Raw genomic sequence first — 24,108 nt, 5'->3', positions numbered from 1 at the left:
CTGTAAACTAATCGATTTATGCCGATAAATGCCTTTCAACGCCCATCACAAAAGCTAGCTTGAAGCTTGCGGCCTGTACGGAGCTTCCCCCGCCCAATTTGCTTCACACTGCGCATGCGTGCCAAACCCAAAACAAACATGGATGCCGTGTAGAACTCACCTGCAGTTTGTTGACTGATATACATTTTGCGCCGTGAAAACTATAACGCTGGGTTACCACGTTAAAAAGCTTTAATGTGGCATTTGACAGAGTATGTTGAGTTTTTGAGGCTGACGGCAATGTCAGGCCATGTTCAAGTGAGCTAGTACAGCTAATAGCAGCGGTATGTTCGCTTTTTTTTAAACTAATTACGGCTTTGTGGACCCATTGGCAGTCGGGGGACCTCGGAATTGTCACCCCCACATACGGCACCCCTGGCAACAGCACTCATAAACAGAACATTTTACACTGTAGCTGCATAAAACCCTGATCGGAGGATCCCCGGAACTAAATTTCGGTTCCACTTCCTGGTAGAAACATCAGCAGCCCGGTCACAATTTAGCAATTTGTACATTGAATCATATCATATAACCATACATTCCATGCAACATAAGCAAGATCTCCCCAACGAAAGACAAAAGATGAGTCAAACAGTTACTTTATTTATGTTCAGGTAAAAACATGAACCTGATGCAGTAAATTATTGCAGATCTTAGAAACCAGCACATGAACGATTGGGCCAGGAATGCAGACAGTGGCGCCCTCCACTGGCCACATACTGCAGGTGCACATCACTATTGTTTTTTTCCAAGCCAGCAGTGCAAAGGAAAAAAAAAAAACTACAGCAAAGAAATAGACCATATAGAAAATTAAAAAAAAAAAAGGAAAAGCAACCATTCTCACCTCAAAGGGGGTGTGAATCTGCATATTAACTCCATAAATGAAATTGAAATGCTGTCTGGCCACGAATCAGACCAGTCAAAAGTTTGTGCCCAGCTACATTATGTGTTGAGGGTTGCTTGAGATAACCCTACAAATCCAATAGGGCCCAACACAAAGACGTTTACACTATCAAAATAAGAGCAAAACATCTGAACCAGATCAACACATTGGTAACATCTCATGAGAGCTGAAACTCTCTAGAAGTCTGAGGCCAGAGAACACAATCTCAACTTAGGTAAAAGGAGGGATGAGAGGGGATAATAATATGCATTCATCACTACCCACATTCTTGTTTACGCAACTTTTAAGCGCAGACCGACAGGAGGGAAAGCGAACCAAGAATCGACGCACGCGCACACACACACACGCACACACAATGAAGTGAGGGGGTGGAAACATAAGAAAAATGCAGACAAACGGAGATGCTATCAAATGTGTAGAATGAGCAAAGTCTGCAAATTTGTCTGTACAAATGATCTTTGGAGCTAAAGTAAACCTAGCTTGCTTGATGGACCCTCCCGTTTCCACCAGAGCGCCCCCCCCCTGCACCCAGACATTGTCCACTTTGGAGAGGAGTCATCCCTTTTTTTTTTTTTTCTTTTAAACATCTCACAGCAATGCAATTTAAAATGTCACCCAAATGTTTTCATCATTTTGAACATTACTCAACTACTGATATAACTTTTACTCTCTTTTATATTTTAACGTCTGTGTCGTGGAACACCTCGCTAGGTTTTTTTTTTCTTTTTTTTTCGAGAGTCGGGGCAGCAAATATATAAAGTTTCTGCAAGCTGCTTCTCTACCAAGAAGGCTGTACGCGTAGCCTTACTGTATGTGATTACAAAAAAAAAATAAAATAAAAATAAGAAGGAAGTCATGATTTTATCAGTCGCTGAAGAAGGCATTGAATGTGAGATGGTGAGAGATCAGGAAAGGTGGAACGACTGTTGGCCCTCTCGAGCCGCAGTCAACAGTTTCTCTCGCATGATCTCTATGCTGGAGTAGTCAGGCAGCTTCAGGTAGTTGACGCAGGTCATAACTGAAGGGAGGAACTCGTCTGGGTTCTCCGTCGACTCAAATGTCTTCCTCACAATTGTCAGAGGGGGATTGAGGCTGCGGAAACCTGAAGAGTACGGCACAGTGTGCGGACATTAGCCTGATATGTCCTGTTGAAAAGCTGGCGTGTGTGTTTGTGTGTGCGTGCGATGCCTCACCTCCAACAGGCAGTCGTGGGCTTCCCGTGACAAACTGCAGGAATAGTCTCTGTTGCTCGCCATCGAAGCTGCTCAACACCTCGAAAAGGAACCGCACAGCCCGGCTGACGGGCAGGAGGGTATTTTATAATAAGTCCATCTTGCATCATTTCGTGGCTTAGTTGTGATTGCGAAATGTACCTGTCGTGTGTGTAGCCATGATCCGGTCGACAGCACTCCATCAGCGTCTTGACATCCCACGACTCTGATTTACTGCCGCACAGCAACTGGTCAAGCTGCAAACGTAGAGAAAGACAGGCCCGGATGAAAGATGAAAAATGAGGAAATCACAAATACATTTCATTGTGTTTTCTCGTCAAAATACTAATGTAGAAAACTGCAAATACCACCACATGTACAGTGGTATTTGTTTTCCATTATTGCCATAAATATGTCTCGATTTTTGTACAGCCAAAAGAAACTATTCGGGGATGTGAAGAATGGATAGTTGTTCTTTTCGGCTACCTTTACATTGCAGAGTATGATGCCCACACTAAAATTCAGATACATATAATAATAATAATACATTTTATTTGTATAGCGCTTTTCAAAATACTCAAAAGACACTTTACAGAAAAATGGAGTTGAATAAAAACAAGTAAACAGTGTAAAAGATACGTTAAAATACAACATTCATTCGTTTATACACAGCTAAAACATGAGTTAAAAGCGGGGCGGGGCACAGCAAACTGGTATAAAAAGTTAGATATTAAAAACACATTTAAAGAGGTGGGTTTTTAGTTGTTTTTTGAAACTGGGAAGGTCAGGGCAAGCATGCAGTGAATGGGGCAACTATGGAGAAGGCTCTGTCACCCCAGGTTCGGAGCTTGGTCTTGCCAGGATATGGGCAAAAAACAAAAAAAAAACAAATCAGAATTGGCCAGAAATGCGAATGTAGCCTTAGAGTTGGGACACTATAGATAGATTCCGACCAGGGAACCGTTTTATTGTCTTCATTGCGTTTGTGTGCTTTATTGGTTAATAGAACAACTGTCTGCTTCCTTCCTTTCAAGCACTCCGCTGTGCACTGATCGGGCATTGAAGCGCATTGCATAGTTCTGCATATTAGAGGAATCAGTGCTTTTTGACTGTTTTTGTTTTTTTTATAGAAGGGGACCTATTATGCTTTTTGCACTTTTCTAACCCATAAATGTAGTTAGAAAGCTGTATTTTCGTTTGCTAGACATGGAAGTGGGGCAAACAAACTCAGTTTGACTGTGTACAGCAGGGGTCTCAAACACATGGCCCGCGGGCCACATTTGATATGAAAGTTTAATGTTAGTGCAGCCCGCGCAAGTTTGATATGGATGCTGTATGGTATCATGTACCCAGAAAAAATTATTACGTTTGGTTAATGTTCATATTAAAGGTTAAACAACTGTTAATAGTTATCCTCCCTATCCGTGTGGAAGTGGTAGGTTTTTGGCTATTTAAGTTTAAAGGAAATAACTTGGAGGCTACCGTTTAGGTCGCTAGCTCTCTAGTTTGCGAGTTAGCATGTGTCCCAAGACCCTGCAGTTGTGTAATATGTTGTAAATAAAAAGAGTATAAATGTGACTATAATCGTGTTGTGTCATGTCTACAGGGCTCTAATAATACTTTGTTAATTTTAATCTGAAAAAAAATGTCTACCCACCAACTATATGTGGTTTCTTAAGTTTTTATTATTTGCCGTTTTATTATTATTATTATTATTATTATATTTGTTTATTACTGATTAAGATATTTGAGAACAGTGGAATGTTTTATCAGAGCTTTTCTTGTAGAAAATCGGAACCAAAGCAAAGTTTATTCATTTTTCTGTTTTTAATAAATGCGGCCCAGTCTCACCCAGACCCTAGCTCCAGTGGCCCCCAGGTAAATTGAGTTTGAGACCCCTGGTGTACAGTGTGCAATGACAAACATTGATCTATAATCTGCTTACCTCTTCTGGGTAGAAATACTGCAGGTGATGTAGGGGGAAGACTGATTCAAAGCCTTCCCTAAAAGATTCAAACTGTCTTGATACACCTTCATTTAGAGTCCAGTACACCACCAACTAGTAGCAGGAGACAAAAAGGCAACATTGGGGGATATTTAAATACAGTAATATAACATATAAATCACAAAATGTTGCAAAAACGAATGTGAATGTTGATAAATGTTGTCACGGAGTCCTGTGGTAAGCAGTTTTAGGAACAGGAACACATTTATTCGCAGCCAAGGTCATTGCATTTCTGTTCACAATATTTCTTTCCAAATGTCCAACTCATTTTATTCATTCCCATGCATTGATAAAAGCACGCCACAAAATGAAAGGAATAGTAATGACATACCCTGAGATACTCTTCCAGGTTGTATATCGTGACTGGCACATCTTTTCCACCCTTTTTCAGCTCAATGTTAGGGAATCCCGGGAGTGTGAAGTCCAAACCCAGGTCCTCCACTGAGCAGCCGTTCATGTTCAGGCTCTCCAGCGCCTGCTGTAAAGTCTCCCTCGTCTGCACACAAACGCATCATAAAGTTGAAAAAAATACTTTATGACTAAGGAATAATCCGACGTAATTGTCTGAAAGCTTAGTAGCTTCTGTGACAGGAGACAAAATGAAAGTTTGTTTAGTAATTTTTAAAAATGTACCTGTGATCGATCCTGTTCAAGCCTTTTCTTCTGGCGAATAATATCCTCCAAGTGCTGGATGGATTTAGCCACACCGGGATCGATGTTTACCAGGTCATGGGAGCTTATAGACATCTCGTGTCGCAACATCCATTTATAAAATGGCAGCCCCAGTGGCAGGTCCAGCTATAAAATTGTAATAAGAGGATTTAATGCAGGCACATATGTTCTGTAGTACAACCTAATGTTAGAAAACTGCAATTGATAAACATTTTCTATGGATTTTGAAAATAATAATTTTCACACACTGCCCCTTTCAGCTCAAATTAACTTGTAAGGCTAAATGAACAGAATTATGTCTTGGCTCACATTTTAAAAGGACTCAGTTTGGTTTGTTAAAAAGTGACATCAAAAGAACCAAGTAACACACACACACACACACACAATCATTTATTTCCTCACCAGTCTGAAGTCCATGATGGCTTTGGCCATTAACTTTCCTAAGAAGCGGAACTTCATTTTGATTTTGGCTATGTGAGCTGGTTTGGTTGTCCTGCCGAAGGGAACCGCAAATAGTCCTCTGGAACTGAACATATACTTTGTTCCCTCTTGGCTTCCTATTAAGAGTACAAAAGAGGAGCAAAGTAAAACACCATGATAGTCCACATGCACAGTAAATAGTATTAATTTAAACTGGAAAGTATTACAGCCATCCCTCGCTACATCGCGGGTTTAAAAAATGAATTGTTTTGTGGTTATTAGCCAAAAACATTGAAAGACCAGTTATATGCAGTATTCTGGTAGGTGTAATGTTACACAGAGGAGACAATATTATATTACCTTCACACTGCATGCAGGAGTGTAAAGGTGACTATAGGCTAAGACCATCAATAATAGCAACATTTATTTTGAAAGTCAAACAAGTATGCTCCAACTGCAAAAATATTAAATTACTAATATTGACACCTACTTCGGAAATTCACAAACACTCACTCACTAACTAACTAACTACGATAAACGAGGGACAACTGTAAGAGGAAAAAGGTGAGATGGTACCTTTAGGATTGGTCAGAGTGACCTCTTCACCTCTCCACAGGCCAAGGTCAGCCCGCTGGAGCTCCTGAGACACCAACGCATAGAACTCCAAAGTAGGACCAAGACCTGTGCCCACCTAGAAGAGAAGAAGTTATTCGTTATTCTAAATCTACCTCTAACTAAGAGTCTATTCAGCCATGTTGGATTTCAAGTACCTCGTTCTCATACTGAATCTCCAACATTGCCCGTGAACTACCAAGGTCCTGCATCACAGACTCTGCCTGTTTGAGCAGCTCATCCCTGTTTATTGTCCTCTGAAAACACAAAATATTAAATATTTTAAAAGTTGGAATAATAAAAAAAAATTAAATAAAACTTGCAATGTACCACACCTTTTTCCTATCAAGACGTGGTGCGACTCGGCTGTCCTGAGAATCTGATTGGTTAATCTCAGGGTTTGTGTCGAGTAAGCGCTGCATGGCTCTGTCACGGTCGAAGGCAGTTACGTAGAACAACATTTGCCGGGTGTCAAAGGGGAAGAAGAAAGGACTGTAGAGGGAACACAACATGGAACAAATGATCAAATATCACTTTTTAACTACCTTCATACTAATAATGTATACGCTCATATTTACCAAGTCTTTCCAAGCTCGATGAGCCAAGTTGGTATGTTTCCTGTCATAATAACGAGCGGGTCTTGGAGCTGACGATTGGCTTTGGCTGTCAGCTTACTGTTAATGAACTCACTGGTGGGGATGATTTCCTTACACACAGCATTCTACAAAAACACCATGACAGCATGTTTTGCTTATAAGAGAGCACAAGAAATGCTTACATTTAATGAGTATGTACATGTTTACTTAATGTGTACTTAAATCAACAGTTACAATGTGCCCAAAAAATTACTATAGGGGACTTACATCATGCAAGTAGAACCAGTATCTACTGATCGAGTGCAGGACCCTCAGCAGCAGGTTGACCTCTAAAGATGGGTCATCAAACGTTATGGTCTCTGGTGGCTCTGAAGTGAGGTATGTCTCTAAAGGATTGGTGACGCTGGGACACACGCCGTCTGGAAACACCATCATTATATTTACCTGCCAACTCAAGTGACTCTTTGTTCATTGATCCAATGCCACTGTTAAAAAAAAAGGTTACAGGACGCATGCAGATTAGGCATGAAGAACCCTCACCGTGCCACAGCTCATCCTGCTTCTTAGCGTTGCGAGGTGAGGTTTTGGTGGGTGCAGTCTGGGCTCTGCCCCTCTTGCCCCCCACAGTGTCTTTGTTGCCGTCCTCATCCTCTCTCACTGGTTTATACCTGCAAAGAGAGACAGAAGACGGTGCGACGTCTGTAAACACCACTGCAATGACTTATTAGAGGAACCATAATACCTCCTACGCTCATTGGTACATGGTAACATACAACAAAGTTACCGTGTACAATGCTTTGAAGGCTATATGGTGATTAAAAAAAGCCACATCTAATACACATCGATTAACAAAATCACATGTAAACAACATTCTCTTTACCATATTGTGTGGGTTTTGGTCCAGATGCCGGCTCGCCCGAGTGGGTTTGCCTCATCATCTGTGGACTCCCTTTCTTCTTCTGCCTGAAGACTGTACTGTCGCACAGCCTGGTAAACTGTCATGTTGTATGGCAGCAAGTGGTCACCAATGTAGAACTGTAGTCTATGGCGTACACTGCCGGAATTCAGGAACTGGGCAGCCTGCGTAGCCAATGACAATATGGTTATATGGGTCAGGCTCTAATGACAACACATTATTGCTTGCTCATTTTTCATTGACTTTGTCACATACCAGTGATTCATCTATTTCATCATCTGAACCATCATCATCGCTGTCCTCATCCTCTTCTCTGATTCGGCCATAACCTGTACACAAGAGAGTTTAAGCAATACAAAATACATGTATATTATAAATAGTTATGAAATAGGAAAAACTGGACCTTGAGATTATGCTCGTGTCCCCAATTCCTAAAAGATCTTTACTAACCTCTGACAACCAGGTATCTCTCAATGGCCTGCACCAAGGCCAGAGGGTCAATCTTCACAGGGCCACCTTTCCACTGTTTAACATTAGTGCAGTCTGGGTGTCTCTGGAGCTGACACTTGAGCTGATGTGTGTTGAAGAACTTAAGTGCCTGGGAGCCCCTTCAGACACATATTTATTGCATTAAATTCATGTCAAGGTTAAAGAAAATGTTACAATGATTAAAAAAAAAAAAATCGTACAGACCTGCTTCCATTGCCGTTTCCACTGGGAAAATCATGCACTTTGACAGGGAACTGCTCCATTTGACTCAGGCAGCTGTTCATTTTATGAACCAGTGCCAGGAAGGGTGCATTTTCTGTTGGGTCCAGACAACTTACAGGTTCCATTCCTGGGACCTGTTAACCACAAAGCATACAAACACAGTTTTTAAAGGGGACCCATTATGCTTTTTCCACTTTTCTGACCTATATACATTGTAGTTAGAATGTTGGATTCTTGTGTTAAACAATACAAAACTTTCAAATTTGCACATTTGGAAGTGCTGTGTGTTTAAAGTAGCAGTAAGATTAAAGTAGACTTTTCTCACTGGGCAGCCGGTGAAGACGTGGAGGAACCGTTTTAGTCGCAAGTCCCGACTAAGTAAGTCCCTGTCTGTGTTGGAGGTTAGGTAAAGCAAGAGCTGCTTCACCAGCCCACTGTGTTGAATCTCAAAAGAGGACACATCGGATTCTGACACAATACTGGAGATCTCCAAGAGACACTCCAACCCACCGTCCACCTGGAATAGAGGATGTAAAACACAGAGTAAACCACCTGCAGGTAGGTAACATGATGAAGTGTGAGGCAACGGGTATGATTTACCTGCAGGTTGAGCTGCTCGGTGGCTGTGCAAAGTCTCTGAAGTACATTCAGTGCAGGGTTGCTGCCATCCACATTTTCAGAGTTGAAGTACCGCTCCACAAACTTGTTGGCCTGTTCTTTGATCCAAGCCTTGATTTTATCTCTGTCAAAATATTGGAAACGGGTCCCACAATCAAATACAGCAGCCCAGGTGTCGTTGCTGAATACCAAGTCAAATAGTTTGTTTTATTTATTTTTTTTACCTGTTGTTGGAAATGGAGTCCTTGGGAGGTGTCCTTGCCAGGCCACTCACCCCTGCTGTACGTGAGGGCTCAGAGTTGGCATTATTGGTTTGGGCACCCAGTTTGCCCCACGTTTTTGGATTTAGACTGGCCAAGAAGGACGATTTGGGTGACTGAGTACTTGTGGGGCTTTTAGCTGTGGAGAACACATGTACATTAGGCATCAAACACCATCAAATACGGTATATATTAAGAGTAATTATTACAGTAGCTACGTAGCACTTTTATTCAATATAATGTCCTATAAAGTCCTTTGACGAGCTCTATGCTCTCTTGCTTTCTCCTCTATCGTGTGTGCAGTGCAGCAATGAGAAGATCCTTAAGATATTACGTCATAGATTGTTCTCACAAAGAGGGGATAAAGATAAGAAGAAAGAAATAAAGCTTTTCAAAAGTTCAACAATAAAGCAACATTAACTTACCCTGATTGTCTACTTTATCATCATCTCTTGGTGGCGAGTATTTGGGCCTTCTGGACCCCCTTTTAGGTAATCGTTTTCTCTTCAGGACATCGCTTAACCTTCTGACAAGAGTCAACAACGGCATGGCAGATTAGATGGTGACAAACAAATTTAAAATGTGTACATATATATATATAAAAATAAAAGGAAACAATATTGAATATTCTGAAACGTCTGTTTACACTTTCAAATACAAGTAAAAACAGTTGTCCCCTGCTACATCAGGGTTTGAACATCGCTCCCTCACTATTGAGCTTTTATTTTTTTTATATAAATATTAACAATTTCCACCACCACTGAAGCACCAGACTTGAACAAGTGGCTTTTACTGCAGGTTTAAATGATCTCACAACAGGCAAAATGATAATAACGTAATAATTACCATAATAAAAACATGTCACTGTTGCGGCCATAGCCCACAACTCGCCTCTGAAGCCTCAATGTCACTTGGTGCCTGCCATGAATTCTACTCCTCCAACATGGTGAATTATCTTATACCTTATTTTCTCATTATATCTACTATATTGGGTAATGTATGAATGTAAGGGTGACTTATTTGGCGGTGTTATTTCATTCCAAGATGGCTCTAATGTGGAAAAAATGTATAGTACTAAGAAGATTGTAAACAAGTCTTCTATGCAATAACTATGAAAATATTCAATATATAAAATAAAGACTGTATCCGCGGTAATTTACTTTTGATATGCGGGTCTGGAACTACTTAACCGCCACACACACACACACACACACACATCTCGTGCTTGACATCTAGACAGGTCAGTCCATGATGAGCATCCATCAAGACTCACCCTTGTGGGCTGAGGTCCAGTGAGTCGTCCATGCTGTGCTGGAAGCTGGGTGAACCCAGGTCAGGAGCTGCATTATTTGCAGTTGTGGTGGATGTAGTGCTGATTGTGGTGGTACAAAGACTGGTACTACTACTGGGGCAAACCTTAGGGGGACTAGTGACTAGAAAGCTCTCCGACTCGGCCAGGTTTTTAACCTGGTGCATTACACCTGGAGAAAGTACAACAGGCATGATTAAATATAGCTGATTAAACAGCTATATTACATGTATCAGAAACCGACTTTACATTATACAGCAGGATAAAACTGAACTGAACTCCTCTGTAACCCAAAGACCACTTTACAATTTTTATTCAATTTATTTGCATTTTGGGGCTTTTTTTTTTAAACAAAATTATAACTTGAGTTGCAGGATAAGCCACAGTAGACTGCATTTTACTCATTTATCAAGAAATAATTCAAGCATTTTTTTAATATGTGTTCCATTTTCATCATGTTGAAAATGGAACACATTAAAAAGTATTTTTTTTAAAACTTGAATTGATTTAAAAACGTTTTGACCCCTTTTCTCTTAAATAGAGATATTTGAAATTTACACGTTTTTAAATTACAATACCGTCAAACAGTCAAACCACGATATTTTTGCCCATAATTATCATAACAGAATCTCCTGTGTGCACAATGACAAATTACAATAACAAACTGAAAAGTGTGCACTACCTTCTCTTCTGAAATAGACACTGAAGACATCGGGTAGCTTCTGCATGAGAATCTCAGCCATCTGCAGAGAACCCACTACGATTTTCAGGTCCTGGCTGGATAGCATGGAAGCAATGTGACTGGGGAAAAAAAAAAGATATAAAATCAATTTAATTTCAAGTTACATTGGTTACTGTAATTCTGTTTTTGCGCTTCTTACGTCATCTTACATTTGGAGTGTATTTGTAAAATGGTCCTGGACAATTACCTGGACACTGCATGATTCCTCAGCACATCCTTCAGCAGCTCTGCATCAGCAAAGTAGATGATCCTGAGGATGGCTCTAAGGCACTTGTGTCTGACTGCAGGTCCAGCAGAGGAGCTGTACACTTCATATAAGACGCCAAATAGAGTTTTGATAAAGCACTTAGCCAGCTCAGGATCCTCCTTCATGAGCTGGGCTCGTGCATCTTCTCTCCGTACTTCCTGGTGACTCCCTGGAGATACAGCCACTTGATCATACACCAAAAGCAAAAACTTCAAAACAATGCCGAGTTGCTGATGTTCTATTATGACTGCTCCTTTATCGTCGCAGTCGAACAGTTTCAAAACTGAGACAAAACAAATATTACCAGTGCTGGGATTTGCAAGTGGGTTTGGCTTCCTCTGGATACCCCGCGCTGTTCCCGTGTCTTCATTGATCTGCTGCATAGAGTTAAAGTCAATTGTATACACACGACCCAGAGTTGACAAGCTGATCTCATCTTCTCCATTCTGGTGTGCTGTCTGTAGGACAAGATAATGATCATATACAGCCAGAATTAGATTAAGAAATTGATTTTAAAATGCAAATGTATCTGGGACTTGCGATGCACATTCAATAAATTATCAATACTTTAAAATTGTAACCATAGCAGGGGTTCACAATCACGTCAACAAAATACCTCTGGGATAATCAATACCTCAATAATGCGGCTGTCAATGCGATTGTAAGGGTGCCATAGCCCTCTATCATCCCTCCATTGCCATATCACTCCTTCCGTTGTCTGGGCGCTACCCTTTTTCAGCATTACGTCAACTGCAAAGATGCCCTCTCTAGGCAGGCAGGGCATCAGCTCACTAGAAGAAGAAGGTTTCAGATAGTTGCCGGATTGTGTTAGTCTTCAAGAAGAGTAAGGTGTCAAGATAGTTGCGTTACAATACCATATAAGGGAGGTCAGTTCATACAGCTCCTGAGGACTCCGTGGTACAAGTTCAATCTGTTCCTGGCAGCTGCCATTTGATGCGCCACACAAGAGGAAGCGCAATGTTTCAGCTATGTCTAAAGAAAAAAATACCTGAGGTCAGTAGCATGTTAAAATACCTGTAATAAAATAATTTTTAGGTGGGAAAAAAAGTCCTAATATGAACCACGGCTCTTCTAATAGAAGAAAATGAGACCAGATAGTTTTTGTAATGTGAGCATGCAGGACCTGTTAGATTTCCAAATGGCTACTGTATGTGGAGTGTGACCCACTGGTTACTCACTCTGTTTCATGAGCTGGACTGCCAAGCAGGGGCAGTTGGAGCACATGAGGGAAAACATGCGCACAACCATGATGAACATCCCAGAGCTAAGTATAGGAGGGGTCACTACCAGCAGCTGCTGAATGTTGGTCAAAAGGTCCCGTGATGCCACTTCTTGCAGCAGGTTCTGTTAAGTCAAAACACACAAATTAACTGTGAAGCCAACCAATAATAATAAGTCTCAGATCACAATAATAAAAAATGACCAAACCTCTTCATGCTGAAAATTGTCCACCAGTCTGGCAAAACAGAGACAAGTGCTCTCGACTGATTTTTTATCCTACAGGAAAACAAAATGAATGAATTAATTACAAACTCAATCTAATTGAGATTTTTTTCAAGTACTGTAAGTACAATGAAAGGGCTGTGTCAAAGATTTTGTGTCTTACATTTTGTACAGGCAACATATGAGGAGAATGTGGCTTTATTGTCACAGTGATGCAGTACGGTAGCCAATTTTACAATGTGCTCAACCGGTGTGAATAATAGATGTATTTCTGCTGCTTCCTTTAATAATCAAATTGTGCATGAACGTTGATAGATAACACATTAGATATTTTCAAACATGATAGATTTAGTACCTGATGTGCAAGTCTCTGAGTCAGCAATGGCAGGGAATCAGAAACAAAGTGGAACTCATCTGGCGTAATGCTCTGGCAGCAGTTGGCTGCTATGGCCAAGGCATTCCTCTGTGCATTGATGCTGAAGAATTCTAGGTAAAGTAGGCAGGCAGCAAGCCCGCCCTGTGAGGGATGACACGAGTAGTTTTGATTTGTGGCAAATAAGAGACAGAATGAGTAACAAGAAGGGTAAAAAGGCAATACTTACAGCCTGTAAAATTGCTTTGCTGTGCCGCCTTGACAACATCTCCAAGGCAGTCAGTGCCTGCTCTGCTACGTCAATAAACTGAATGACCTGAAGCTGCAAACGAGGTGAAATTGCATATTAGCGTATCTAAAAAGGTGAGCGTTACCTATTGCCAGGTGATTAGGAACAGTCAGGGCCATGTGTCTTACCTTCTCCAGGAAGACGGGAATAGCATCGACCACCACAGCTGAGGATCGAGGGAGGGCCTCCATCATATACGTGAGTGCACGAGAGGCATGATTCATCTGTGTACATAAATCATTTTTAATAACTATGAAAAGAAAAATACATGTAAATGTACATTTCTTTAAGTCAAGCATACTTACAATGTCAAAATTATGCTCCATTTGCAACAGTGTAATCTGTGAAAGACAGTTGAATGAAACCACGAGCCGTTGGGCACACAGGTACATGGGGGGGGGGGGGGGGCACAAAGTGAATATAACTCACCAAAGCAGGCACCACACTCTTGACAGGGAAGCCACCGAGGGTTTCTTCATTGCCCATCACAAGCAGCTGGCACATCTCGATGGCAGCTTGGAGTTGCTGGGATTCATCGCCTGTGGCCTGCAGGCCTTGTAGTAACTGCTGTGCCTTGGAGCCTGGACAAATGGTAGTCAGAATTTGAAAACCATTGCTTAGAGCTTACCAAAAAAAAAGACGTCTCATTTCCACAGCACTTTTCCTACTCGGATGGCCAGACTCTACTGGTCATTCAGACTTTTACTCGCAAAATCAGGTACCTGGTCTCACACCTCGTCAGTCGAGACTTGACGTCACATTTGCACTTGGCCACTTCTACCATACCAGGCTTCACCCCAAATGCCCACCCTCACCCTCCTCCCATTCTCCCTGGCACGCACTCACTGCTCAGCATTCTGCATGTGCAATCCCTTCACAATACCACATTGCATATTTTTTTCAATTTTTGTAATATTTGAGCCATTTATTTATACTGAACAACACGGTGGTTATCAATAACTGGCAAGGGGAACGTACTTTCATAATATGTTAACGTTAATCAAACAAAATTAAACATGCTAGTGTTAGCATCTGTACCTTGGGAGGTTTCTCCTCTGCTGTTAGTCAGTGTGCCTCATTCCGACTGATAATTAAATTAGTCATGGGCCTGTCATTCAAAAGCACTAAAATTTAGCGTCATACCATTTCTAAGATGTGAGAGAAAGTGGGGGTCCAGCGCAGCCAATAAGAAGAAATTCTGGGTCAAAAATGTATTATTCCTCATGGTAGAAACTAGGCTTCGATGTGTGAAATAATGTAACATTACATTAGTTTTTTTTTTTAAGTATGTTGGGTCACTTAATTTCATTTTTTTTTCCTAAAAAAAATGGTGATAACCCGATGGAGGTTTTATTCTTCGGATTCATGTACTAATAGGAACTTTAACAATAATTTATTTATAATCATTGTCTGGTGAAGCTCTGGCAATGTGAATTATTTTCATCCAGGAAGCATATAAGCAGGGCTCCAAGTGGGTTTGAAAGGAAATTATCATGTACTTTCTTTTACTGACATCGAATGACACCAACCGATGGATCGGAGCATCCCTCATACTGAGGTGTTCAACACAGCCTGGTTTTTGTTAGACTCCCAAAGCTGAACCAAGTCCACATGGCATAAGAGAGATGCAAGGAAAACAATGTACTTACTGGCACCACTGCCTATGGTCCTGTGAAACAACTGTGACATGCGGGGTCCCAGGGGCCCGAAAAGGTGTGGCGGAAGACCCCTGGCCTCCAGTAACGCTATGGGGGACACAAGTTCAAACACAATAAGAATACTTATTCAGACATTTAATGACCTATGTAGTATCATGAGATCAAGAGTGAATGTACCTTGAAGCCTTCCCATTTCGGAGTCATCAGACTCACTCTCGCCAGAGGTGGTCATGCCGACTGCTCCAGTAACAGAACTTGAAGCTGAAACAACATAATTGATGAACATTGAATTAGATCTAATCTACAATGTGGCGTCATTTGTGTATTTAGATCTTTCACATAAATATTGGGCGGTTGATTAGACGGGTACCTGAAGCCCCCTGCGATGCCTCATCAGTGCGAGCGGCCGACGAGTTCGCCCCATCCTGGTTGTTGTCAGAGTCAGCCATTTTCTCCTGTCGGCGAGCGTCAGCTGCCCCACGCTTGCCCAGGCCTGAGCCCCGCCGACTGTAATAAGCAGGATCAATAGACAGAATAATTACAGAAGTCTGGTTCTCTCACAGTCACTGACAGACACAGGACTATGCTTTGAATGAGTACGGTTCATGCAATTCTCTCTCATTATGTACAATGCAGCGGCCCAAAAAGCCAAACTACTTCCAAAGAAAGGCCTGGGAAACATTGGTAAGACTGTGCTCCAAATGTTTACAAGGTGTAGGTGAACAGAATCAGTAGAAAAACATGTATTTGGACATAAAAGTCCAGAAAACACAAGCAGGTTAGGTAGTGTAATCCTGTGTTGTTACTTTGTTATATTGCCAAAGAGCCTAAATGCCTATTCCAGCTTTGTTTCTACATTTGAGTGTTTATCAGGATAAAACTGAAGAAACTTGTCTGGTACACCTTGTCTTAGTTCACTCAAATAGTCAACACATGTATCAGCCTCAGGAAGCAACAGGAGATCCAAATTCGGTTAATTCAACTCCTCTGGATAGAATGCGAGTCAGATGACAGAAGACTACAATTTCTCTAAATACTTTGCTACAGTCTAAAGTCTAATTTAAGACAGGGGGGGTTTATACCTGGTGCTGGCACAGGAGCCCGTGGTCTTCTGGCGTGTGCTCCGCCGAAAGCTGGGGAGCTCTGCTGGAGGAGACTCGCTGCGCTTTTTAGTGGATTTTCTCAAACCTTGGGTGGACAGTGGTGACACTTAAAAACCGGTGAGGCATGATGCAGGGGTTTAAAACACAAGCCAACCTTATATCCGTGGTACCACAGCAAAAAATATCTAATTATTTTCAGCAGCAAAGCGTTGCCTCTTTCAAGAGCTGTACCACTGGCTAGATGATATTAATAGCAACCGTGGCACTATGACAGGACACCCTTCTAGCGAGCCCTAAGAGTCATAATTCACTCCGGCAAAAAGATTACACTTCATATTTAAAGAACAAAACTAAAATATATGTGGCCCCATCTTTGTGTCCTCTGCAAATAACTCATATTATACACCAAAATAACCCACCATGATCAAAATGGCATGGTCCAAAACAAATCCTTGCATAAGTAGGGGAAGGCATGCAATACATTTTATTGATTTACTCACCATTTTCGCTCTAAATACAGTAGCTATGTGTGTTATGTGTATCAAATGATGGGAGCTAAACAAATACTGAGAGAGCTGCAGTTCTTACTTCCAAACAGAAGTATCTCCGCCGGTCTACAAACATAACTCTCGAGTCAGCTGACAGGTTGATAACCAAGCCAACTTAGGAGGAGGAGTCTCTCTTTTTGGGCCGAGAGCCCAGGCCACAAAGGACGCCTCAGTATCTAGCCTATCCCTTACCAAGAACAGTGACCCAACAATAATTTTAACAGCTGGTATACGTCAATGTTTTTGCTGAAGGATTAAATGGATGACTTAATGCTGGACCAAACTACTGTGAATTTTGGTCGGGGCGGGGGGGGGGGGGGGGGGGTGGAATTAACTACAGTTGCACAGTTCTCTGGGTAGTTCCCAGAGGTGTGTTGCCCAAAAACTGTTTGTAATGCAAATGAGCATTGTTTGTCCACGCCTGTCTATGACAAAGTGCATGGCTCCCAGGGCAATTATGCACTTCTTATATATACACACACTGTAAATGCGCACTAATGAAAAGTAATATAGGTCATGTATCAGATACAACAACGCAACAATAAGGAGGGGGGAGGACACCAATGTTAGCAACACAAGCATAGATATGCTAGATACAGGGCTAACTGTGGTGTTCGTATTTGACCGACTGTGATTCTTGGTACAGTGCCATTCTTTATTTCAGGATGTGTAGTCCCAGCCATATTATTTTTATTTTAAATCTTTTTTTTTCTTATAAAGCTGCCCTCGTTTAAGTGGTCATATACACTGAAACCCAGGAACTTCAAAAATGGTGCAAACAAGTGAGGCAGATGTTAACTTTTCTCATGTTAGGTGGTCATACACGTGCCCTCAAGTTGATAATTTATAAATACGGAATTGTAAAGCATAACACATACGTTAAAACACATTATAGCCTACATATGCATTTCATGTCTGACGTAAAGACAAAGGCGGCAGCACCCACTGTGTGTATGGCTTCAGCTTTAGCATTTACACATTTTTGGTGCTTTCCGGCCTCATAAGTTGTAGCGAGGTAAACATAAGTTAACATAAAATCTTATGTTGTTGAAATTGTGTTTAATCAAGTGTTTGAGGCATATTTAGGATTGTTGTTAGCATTTAGCTTGTTAGCTTTTGTCAAGAGTGAACAATGGCAACTGAGGGGGGGAGGGTACTGAAGCTGATACTAACAGCAGTCACATTTATGGTAAATGTTGATCTGAAATCGGAGAACGGCAACATCAAGCTAGTAGGAGGGTTTGGGATGGGATGTGCAAAAAAAAAATGTCGGCATCATTTCCCCCCTTCTCAGGTTGGTCTTGGCAATTGAACCCCTGCGAATATCAGAGGTCTATATCATCATCAAAAGTAGTCTGCATAACTGGGTCCATTTCATGTCAAAAAAAATGTTTAACTTTTTATCACTACAAAGAAAATAGTTCTACAAAGATAATAAAGGTCTCTATGTACCAACTTACTATGCCCTTTTATAAAATCACTAGGGATATTAGAACATTTACATGGCATTTCAGGAACTGAATTGGTCTGAATTAGAAGTTCAGTGTGACAACTGTCAGATGTTTGTCTGCAGACCATTCTTCCCTGCTATTATATTCCGGTCATGTACGGAACACAACCTGTCTTTCCTTTATAGCATGGACTTCTGCATCAAGCATTGAAATCATAACACAGCTTTGACTATAGCCAATATTAGCATAACTATCAACAGATAATTATTGGAATAATTGGTCATCTTTCAAGTTGCATAGTGTTATTCTTGTTAACACAATTATCTTACGTCTTATTGCAATCAAACCCGTGTTTCAGTGTTTATTCTTTATTCAAAGTCTATATTAGCTATAGCTCTTAACTATAGCTAATGCTTATCAATTAGTACCACTTTCATTAAATTATCTACCGTTACCAGCACATGGACAGTCCAAACTGGTGAACTCCGAATGATTAAACTTATTGCAGGTATCTGCGCAGACCCTACACGTCCACTCGCTAATGTACCCCAACGGGACAGACTAAAAATGGTCCATTTCAGGTTGTGCTCAGACATGTTGGCTCTGCCTGCCTACGTTATGGTGGGTTCTACAGCACAGTTACTTACGAGGCTCTGAAATGCAAAACAAGCTATTTGTTACATTATGCAAACTGAAAATCGTTGTGCTTTATAACAGGTATTTCAATACTGAGCAGCGAAAAATCAATACACGGTTAGTGACTCACTTGCTAGTTTAGCTTGTAATCCTGACGGCCCTGGTTTGGAGGTCTCAGTTTTGGAGGATCCAGGCAGAGACAGTTTGGGTTTTGGCAGGTTCACTTTTGGATTGAAGCGTGTCGCCCACTCAAACTTTGAAGAGCTAGCAGATTTAGCCTGCTCCTTGTCAAGGGTACTACGGCGAGGGGAGGGGCTTGAGGCGGAGCGAGAACGGCGTGCCTTAGTCTGGTCTTTGCCTTGTTTGACTCTGGCACCCACCGTGGTAGCACTGTTTGTGCCTGTAGTGGAAGAGGAGGAGGAAGTCGATGCAGAAGAGGAGGAGTCTGTCACGTTGCTACACCCAGCTTTGGCTGAGGCGGCCGATTTAGACGCCAGCTTGGTGGGTTTAGCAGTTCTGCTCTCTGTACGGTTGGGGAGGGGCACAGCGGTGCTACTGAGACCAGGGAGAGAGTCCGCTTTCTTCCGTTTCTGGACCGGTGAGGCCGCAACGGCCCCTCTTTTCTTGGTCTGTCCTCGACCTGACGATGCAGGTGGTTCTGAGGGAAGTGATCTCTTCTTAGCCGGACCTTTCTTGGTCTCTGAGGTATTATCTCTGGGCAATGAGTGCGATCTGGGTTTTTTTGTTGGTGCTGGTCCTAAGGTGCTAATTTGGTCAGGAGCTTCACTTCGCTTCAGGCCTCGGGTGCCTTCACTCTTTGACTGGTGGCTTGGTCGTTCTTGTTCTGATGTCCCTGCGGCCTCCGGGTCGTCTTGCAGTACAAACGATGCCACAGACAGAGCAAGTCCACTTCTGAAGGGGGGGGAAAAAAACATGATCGAGGGAACTACACACATACAAATGAAGTACACTCTTGATTAAAAACAAAAAAAAGTACAAACCCTACATAAAAATACAGTCAAAGCAAGCTAGGTAGAGAGGAGGGGTACCTTCTTGAGCTGTGCCCTCTGGACTGGCCAGTGGCTGAGCTGGTTGTGGCTTTGGAAGCCTTAGAAATAGGTCTTCTACTTTCAGGTGGGGAATTTGCTTTTTGTTTTACCTGCTCTGACTGCAACCTGTAAGGTTGGAAAATTAAAGAGCAAGGAACAGTGTGGGTTGTTTGTTAATCCACAAGAGAAATGTAATCAAGACTCATTTATGTCGACTGCCTGAGGGCTCGTTAGCACCTCTGCATAGACGTGACCACGTTAAAATTACAGTCACACTTGGAGTCGTGGATACAGTGGAACCTCTGCTTCCGAATGCCCCTTAATACAGTCACATCATAAAGAGTACATACATCCGCCGTGGATCCATCTTGCAACCTCAGTTCAACTCAAACGATTGACTAAGGTGTGTTTTTGCAAACTCTATAGGAATGATATACATTTGGTCCTCGGGTTACGTATGAGTTTTGTTCCTAGATTATGACGCAAGCCAGTCCTTCTCAAATAGGTGAACTGTCGGGGGGGGGGGGTGTTGTGACGCAGGGAGGACTGTCAATATTAGTGCAGACCTGCCAACATGTAATAATACTCGGCATACAATTTGACTCCTCAATACGCCCGTATGCTTCGCTGCTCTCTCTATTTTGTTGGATTTTGCTGATTTCAGTTTCAAGTTCGGCAAGTACACTGCACAGTTTCTCGACTGTATTTCTAACCCGGGAGGTGTGCAAACATTTTGGGGGCATGACAGAAAATAACTGAGAATCACTGGTACAAGTTACGATTTGGTCCAAGTCGGATTGTACACCTAAATTAACTACGAAGTCCCTCACACTGTACACAGAACACATGATGGTCATAATACACAGTAATAAAACACTAAATACAAGAAATTGTAATTAAATCAAGACTGTGTGTGGCTGCGGGTAGATGGGACAGTTGAGTTTGCTGATGTTTTTGTGTGGTTCACCGATTGTAGCATGTTTTGTTTTTGCAATAAAGAGATGATTGACCACCATCATCCTTATGAAGCCCGTGTAGATGTTACAATATGGTCCCCCATGCTGTAACTAGTTCTGGAGCGATGAGTGTGTTTATGGAGCAATATTGAATTAATTTATGGGAGGGCATATGTAACCACAAACCCGAGGACCACCTGTACACCGCAATTTGCGTGGTAAATAGACTCAAAACGGTATGACTTCAGCGAGTCTCTATGCTTTGGATGGGAGTAATACACGGGTGAGTGGAATAATGCCTGTGTCATGCAAGTGTTTTATCATACCATTACCAGCGGTTTGCTTATTATTACATTTGCACTACACTTTAGAATATTAAAGTGCAACATAAAACTATATCCGTGCAGTCAATGTCTGGTTTTATGATGGCAGCTTAGTCACCCTGGTCCTAATTATTTTAATTCCCATTATTTCCTACATCAAGCATCGTTCCCAAACAGACTATTTGTCCTTGAAGGTTCCACTGTACTTATGCAAATCTGTTAAAATGGCGATACCGTGGACCCACTGACCTTCCTGCGACTGTGTGGTCTTGTGGCTGGGCCGCAGCAGTGTTCCTCTGTGAACGGCGCAGTGACCCCCCTGGATTGGAATTAGGCCGGTTGGACATTGGCACCTCTCTCCTGAAGGGACATACCCTTTCTAGACACTACCATTCACTGTAACCAAAGAAAGGGATTGGGCAAATAATTAACACACAAGGGAGACATAACACGACACTGGACACAGGGATACAAATATTAATTATTTATATATACGTATATTTATAGATTCAGAAGACAAACCAAGCAATAGTTTTCATCTATCCACTGGAAGGGCATTCTGTTTTCCTTTGAGGATCCATAACATGAAAAAAACTGTCACGTTCATCTTTCAGTAGTGCTGAACTTTAAATTTCAGACTGCAGTTAATTTGCAGATCTTGCAACAACCTGGTGCATGCCAGCAGTTATTATTCTTGTTTAAGATATAAGACTCACTGATAATCGAGTCTAATGCTGCAGACATTGCTTTTGTATTGTATTCCATTGCAGCCACTTGTACTTCTTAGCACAGTCAACAAATGTAAACTTGACATTTCAAACATTACCGGCACAAAATGCTTCCACAACAAAACATGATGTCATTCAGATTAATTTCCAAATATACTAGATTAGCCTCCAAGGGGGTTCTATGCATTCAAAGTGATACAGGCTGCTGATGATTAAATCAACTGATTCACAAAGACAACTTTAATCACAGCTTCAATAGCCTCTGTTAGGACACAATCCATTAAATAAAGGATTTTTTTTTTTTAAATGGCACAAATCATAGTATAAAAGGACACCATGGTTATTAAGCTGACAGGCTTTAGTACATCCTGGTCGTTTATGCTTCAGCTTTTCTGACATTTGTCAACTTGTCGGCAGCAGGGAACATCGGCAGTACTAATTAAATGAACGAGTTAATAAATATACATGGGGATTCCTATTGGATATGAATAAAGTATCTATGCGCTATTCATGAAACTCAAGCGAGTATACTGTTCAAATCCTGAAAACCGAGGCCTGTGTGTTTCTGACGTACTTGTCCACAGTCACCGCCTAGCATGTTTAGCTAGTGACTTACATTTGCCAATGGCTTTTGTCTCTTTCGTATGTACACAAGAAACACACACATATCCCAAAGCGAACCGGGTTAAGCATTGAATTGCAGCCATCACTACGACACATCGCTAAAAGGCTAACGTTTCTTCCGCCTAAATTAGAGCAGCTAACGAAGCAATGGGTATATGGAAATGCGTAGTTGGCGTACCTGTATGTCACCTTTTAAGCTGTAGCTCTCAAAACTAAACTCGCTTACAAATGTGAATACCGACCTTGTTGTTGCCAGGAAAGGTTATATTTATAAATTATATAAAAGACAGGACACAACGTCGATCAACAAACATTAGTTAGCGTTACATATCGAACACGGCAGCATCAAATGCGAGTTAATGACATACAGTTAGCTTGCTAGCAAGCTGCAAACAAACCAGAGCTAACTTGTTATATTGGCTGCCATCACAAATCTAGTCTATGTGGTGCAGCTGACAACTATAACATATACAGAACTGTAGCCCAAGTTAGCTCACATGCTAAGTTACTAGCACAGAAAACAAACCGAGAGAAAAGCTATACCCACCATATCGTTCACTGGTGACAATGCGAATGTAAAACTCACAAGTATGGCTAACTAACGTTAGCAAGCTAAGGATCACTGATGTTTTCCGAGCTGACAGAAGGCCAATGCCCTACTCTCAGTGACGCCAACTCGCGTTTGTCTTTAATGTTTCAGAGGAACATATAAATTGGACTAAGACGCAACGTGTCAACACTGTAACTAACACATCCTGTATTTAAACACAATGCGAATTGACACCGGACGCCAAACATAACATTTAAGCACCATAGAACTGTCGACGAGATTGTAAACGCATTATTCGCAAGCTAACGCTAGCCTAGCTAGACACGATAGCAAATGTTGTCAATTTGTTTACTGTCTGACATAAACATCGGGGCTTAGCCAACCATACCTCTGTTATCGATTGCCACCGGTTGGGATGGCTGTTAAAACGAAAATACTGACCTCAAGTCCAAAATTAGCTGCAATAGGACAGTCGTGTACGGTCGCTGCACATTGACAAATCAAACAAGAGCGATATAGCTGCCCGCTAACAGTGGGCACACAAGCTAATCTATATTAGCCTGCCTTGTTATCGCTAGCTTGCTTTTTTGTCAGCTCGATGAGATGGCAACGGGGTTTTCTAAGAAAGTGTAGCAATCAAACGATGTATTTGGAAAACGTGTCATAATGAGCTAATAATAAATGTACAAGATCGCTTTCTCGTTGGGAGCTAGCATGTTCACGTAAGCTAGCAAAAATGAAATGGCCTCTTGATACCTTTTAGACACAAAAAAAACAGGGAAGCAGAGACGGGATTCGAGACCATAAACCAAAGACTACCTCATTATTTCCATAATCTATTTCAATTACAGATATTCTCAAAAGGTCTTAAAGCTGTTGCGCTTAGTGTCAGTGGAAAAATGATGCATTTAGTGTTAATGTTGTTACCTATTTCTTCCAGTGTTGTAGTTGTAACAGACAGTGCACCAGCTCCTCTTTTCTCTCTCTACTAGCCCTGGATGCTAGTTTCACATCAGCTGAGCGGCCTGCTACTGTGATATACATCCGCCGGCTTCCTCCGCGCAGGGACTAGTTTCTTCTGAGTTTAGCTTCCG

The 24,108-nt window shown here is 41.7% G+C and overlaps 1 protein-coding gene across 8 annotated transcripts; it reads right to left on the bottom strand.

Annotated features, from left to right (window-relative positions):
* Window positions 1–621: 621 nt before the first annotated feature.
* On the bottom strand, window positions 622–24,108 carry trip12 (thyroid hormone receptor interactor 12). 8 transcript variants are annotated; one of them, XM_058080949.2, is made up of 42 exons: window positions 23,942–24,107; window positions 21,362–21,508; window positions 19,834–19,959; window positions 18,915–19,696; window positions 16,129–16,234; window positions 15,417–15,553; window positions 15,224–15,307; window positions 15,038–15,133; window positions 13,818–13,969; window positions 13,694–13,729; window positions 13,517–13,612; window positions 13,329–13,421; window positions 13,082–13,243; window positions 12,712–12,780; window positions 12,462–12,627; window positions 12,138–12,255; window positions 11,897–12,053; window positions 11,567–11,720; window positions 11,203–11,431; window positions 10,956–11,074; window positions 10,238–10,445; window positions 9,390–9,490; window positions 8,929–9,103; window positions 8,687–8,828; window positions 8,412–8,603; window positions 8,069–8,220; window positions 7,826–7,983; window positions 7,631–7,704; window positions 7,340–7,539; window positions 7,000–7,127; window positions 6,727–6,878; window positions 6,442–6,584; window positions 6,199–6,355; window positions 6,022–6,120; window positions 5,828–5,942; window positions 5,234–5,388; window positions 4,793–4,957; window positions 4,491–4,655; window positions 4,100–4,213; window positions 2,317–2,411; window positions 2,137–2,240; window positions 622–2,045 (listed from the first exon to the last, which is right to left on the bottom strand). In XM_058080949.2, exons 2-42 carry the CDS (start codon window positions 21,457–21,459, stop codon window positions 1,849–1,851), a joined length of 6,171 nt encoding a protein of 2,056 aa, XP_057936932.1. In that variant the 5' UTR covers window positions 21,460–21,508; window positions 23,942–24,107; the 3' UTR covers window positions 622–1,848. The 8 variants fall into 8 exon arrangements, with proteins under 8 accessions (XP_057936932.1, XP_057936936.1, XP_057936938.1 ...); XM_058080953.2 differs by having other exon boundaries at window positions 9,390–9,487; XM_058080955.2 differs by having other exon boundaries at window positions 11,567–11,639.

Source organism: Doryrhamphus excisus, linkage group LG8 (genome assembly GCF_037039965.1).
Source record: "Doryrhamphus excisus strain RoL-2023G ecotype Guam linkage group LG8, RoL_Dexc_Guam_v1.1, whole genome shotgun sequence".
Classification (NCBI taxonomy): domain Eukaryota; kingdom Metazoa; phylum Chordata; class Actinopteri; order Syngnathiformes; family Syngnathidae; genus Doryrhamphus; species Doryrhamphus excisus.
The sequence above is the reverse complement of the archived record's forward strand: the minus strand, read 5'-3'. Positions and strand labels throughout refer to the sequence as shown.

Excerpts from the sequence above, each read along its gene's own strand:
- trip12 (XM_058080949.2), bottom strand. The coding sequence starts at position 21,459 with ATGTCCAACCGGCCTAATTCCAATCCAGGGGGGTCACTGCGCCGTTCA. Across the intron at positions 12,781-13,081 it reads CTCAGAGACTTGCACATCAG|GATAAAAAATCAGTCGAGAG; the intron begins GTACTAAATCTA and ends GTTTTCCTGTAG. Across the intron at positions 5,389-5,827 it reads CACTCTGACCAATCCTAAAG|GAAGCCAAGAGGGAACAAAG; the intron begins GTACCATCTCAC and ends TACTCTTAATAG.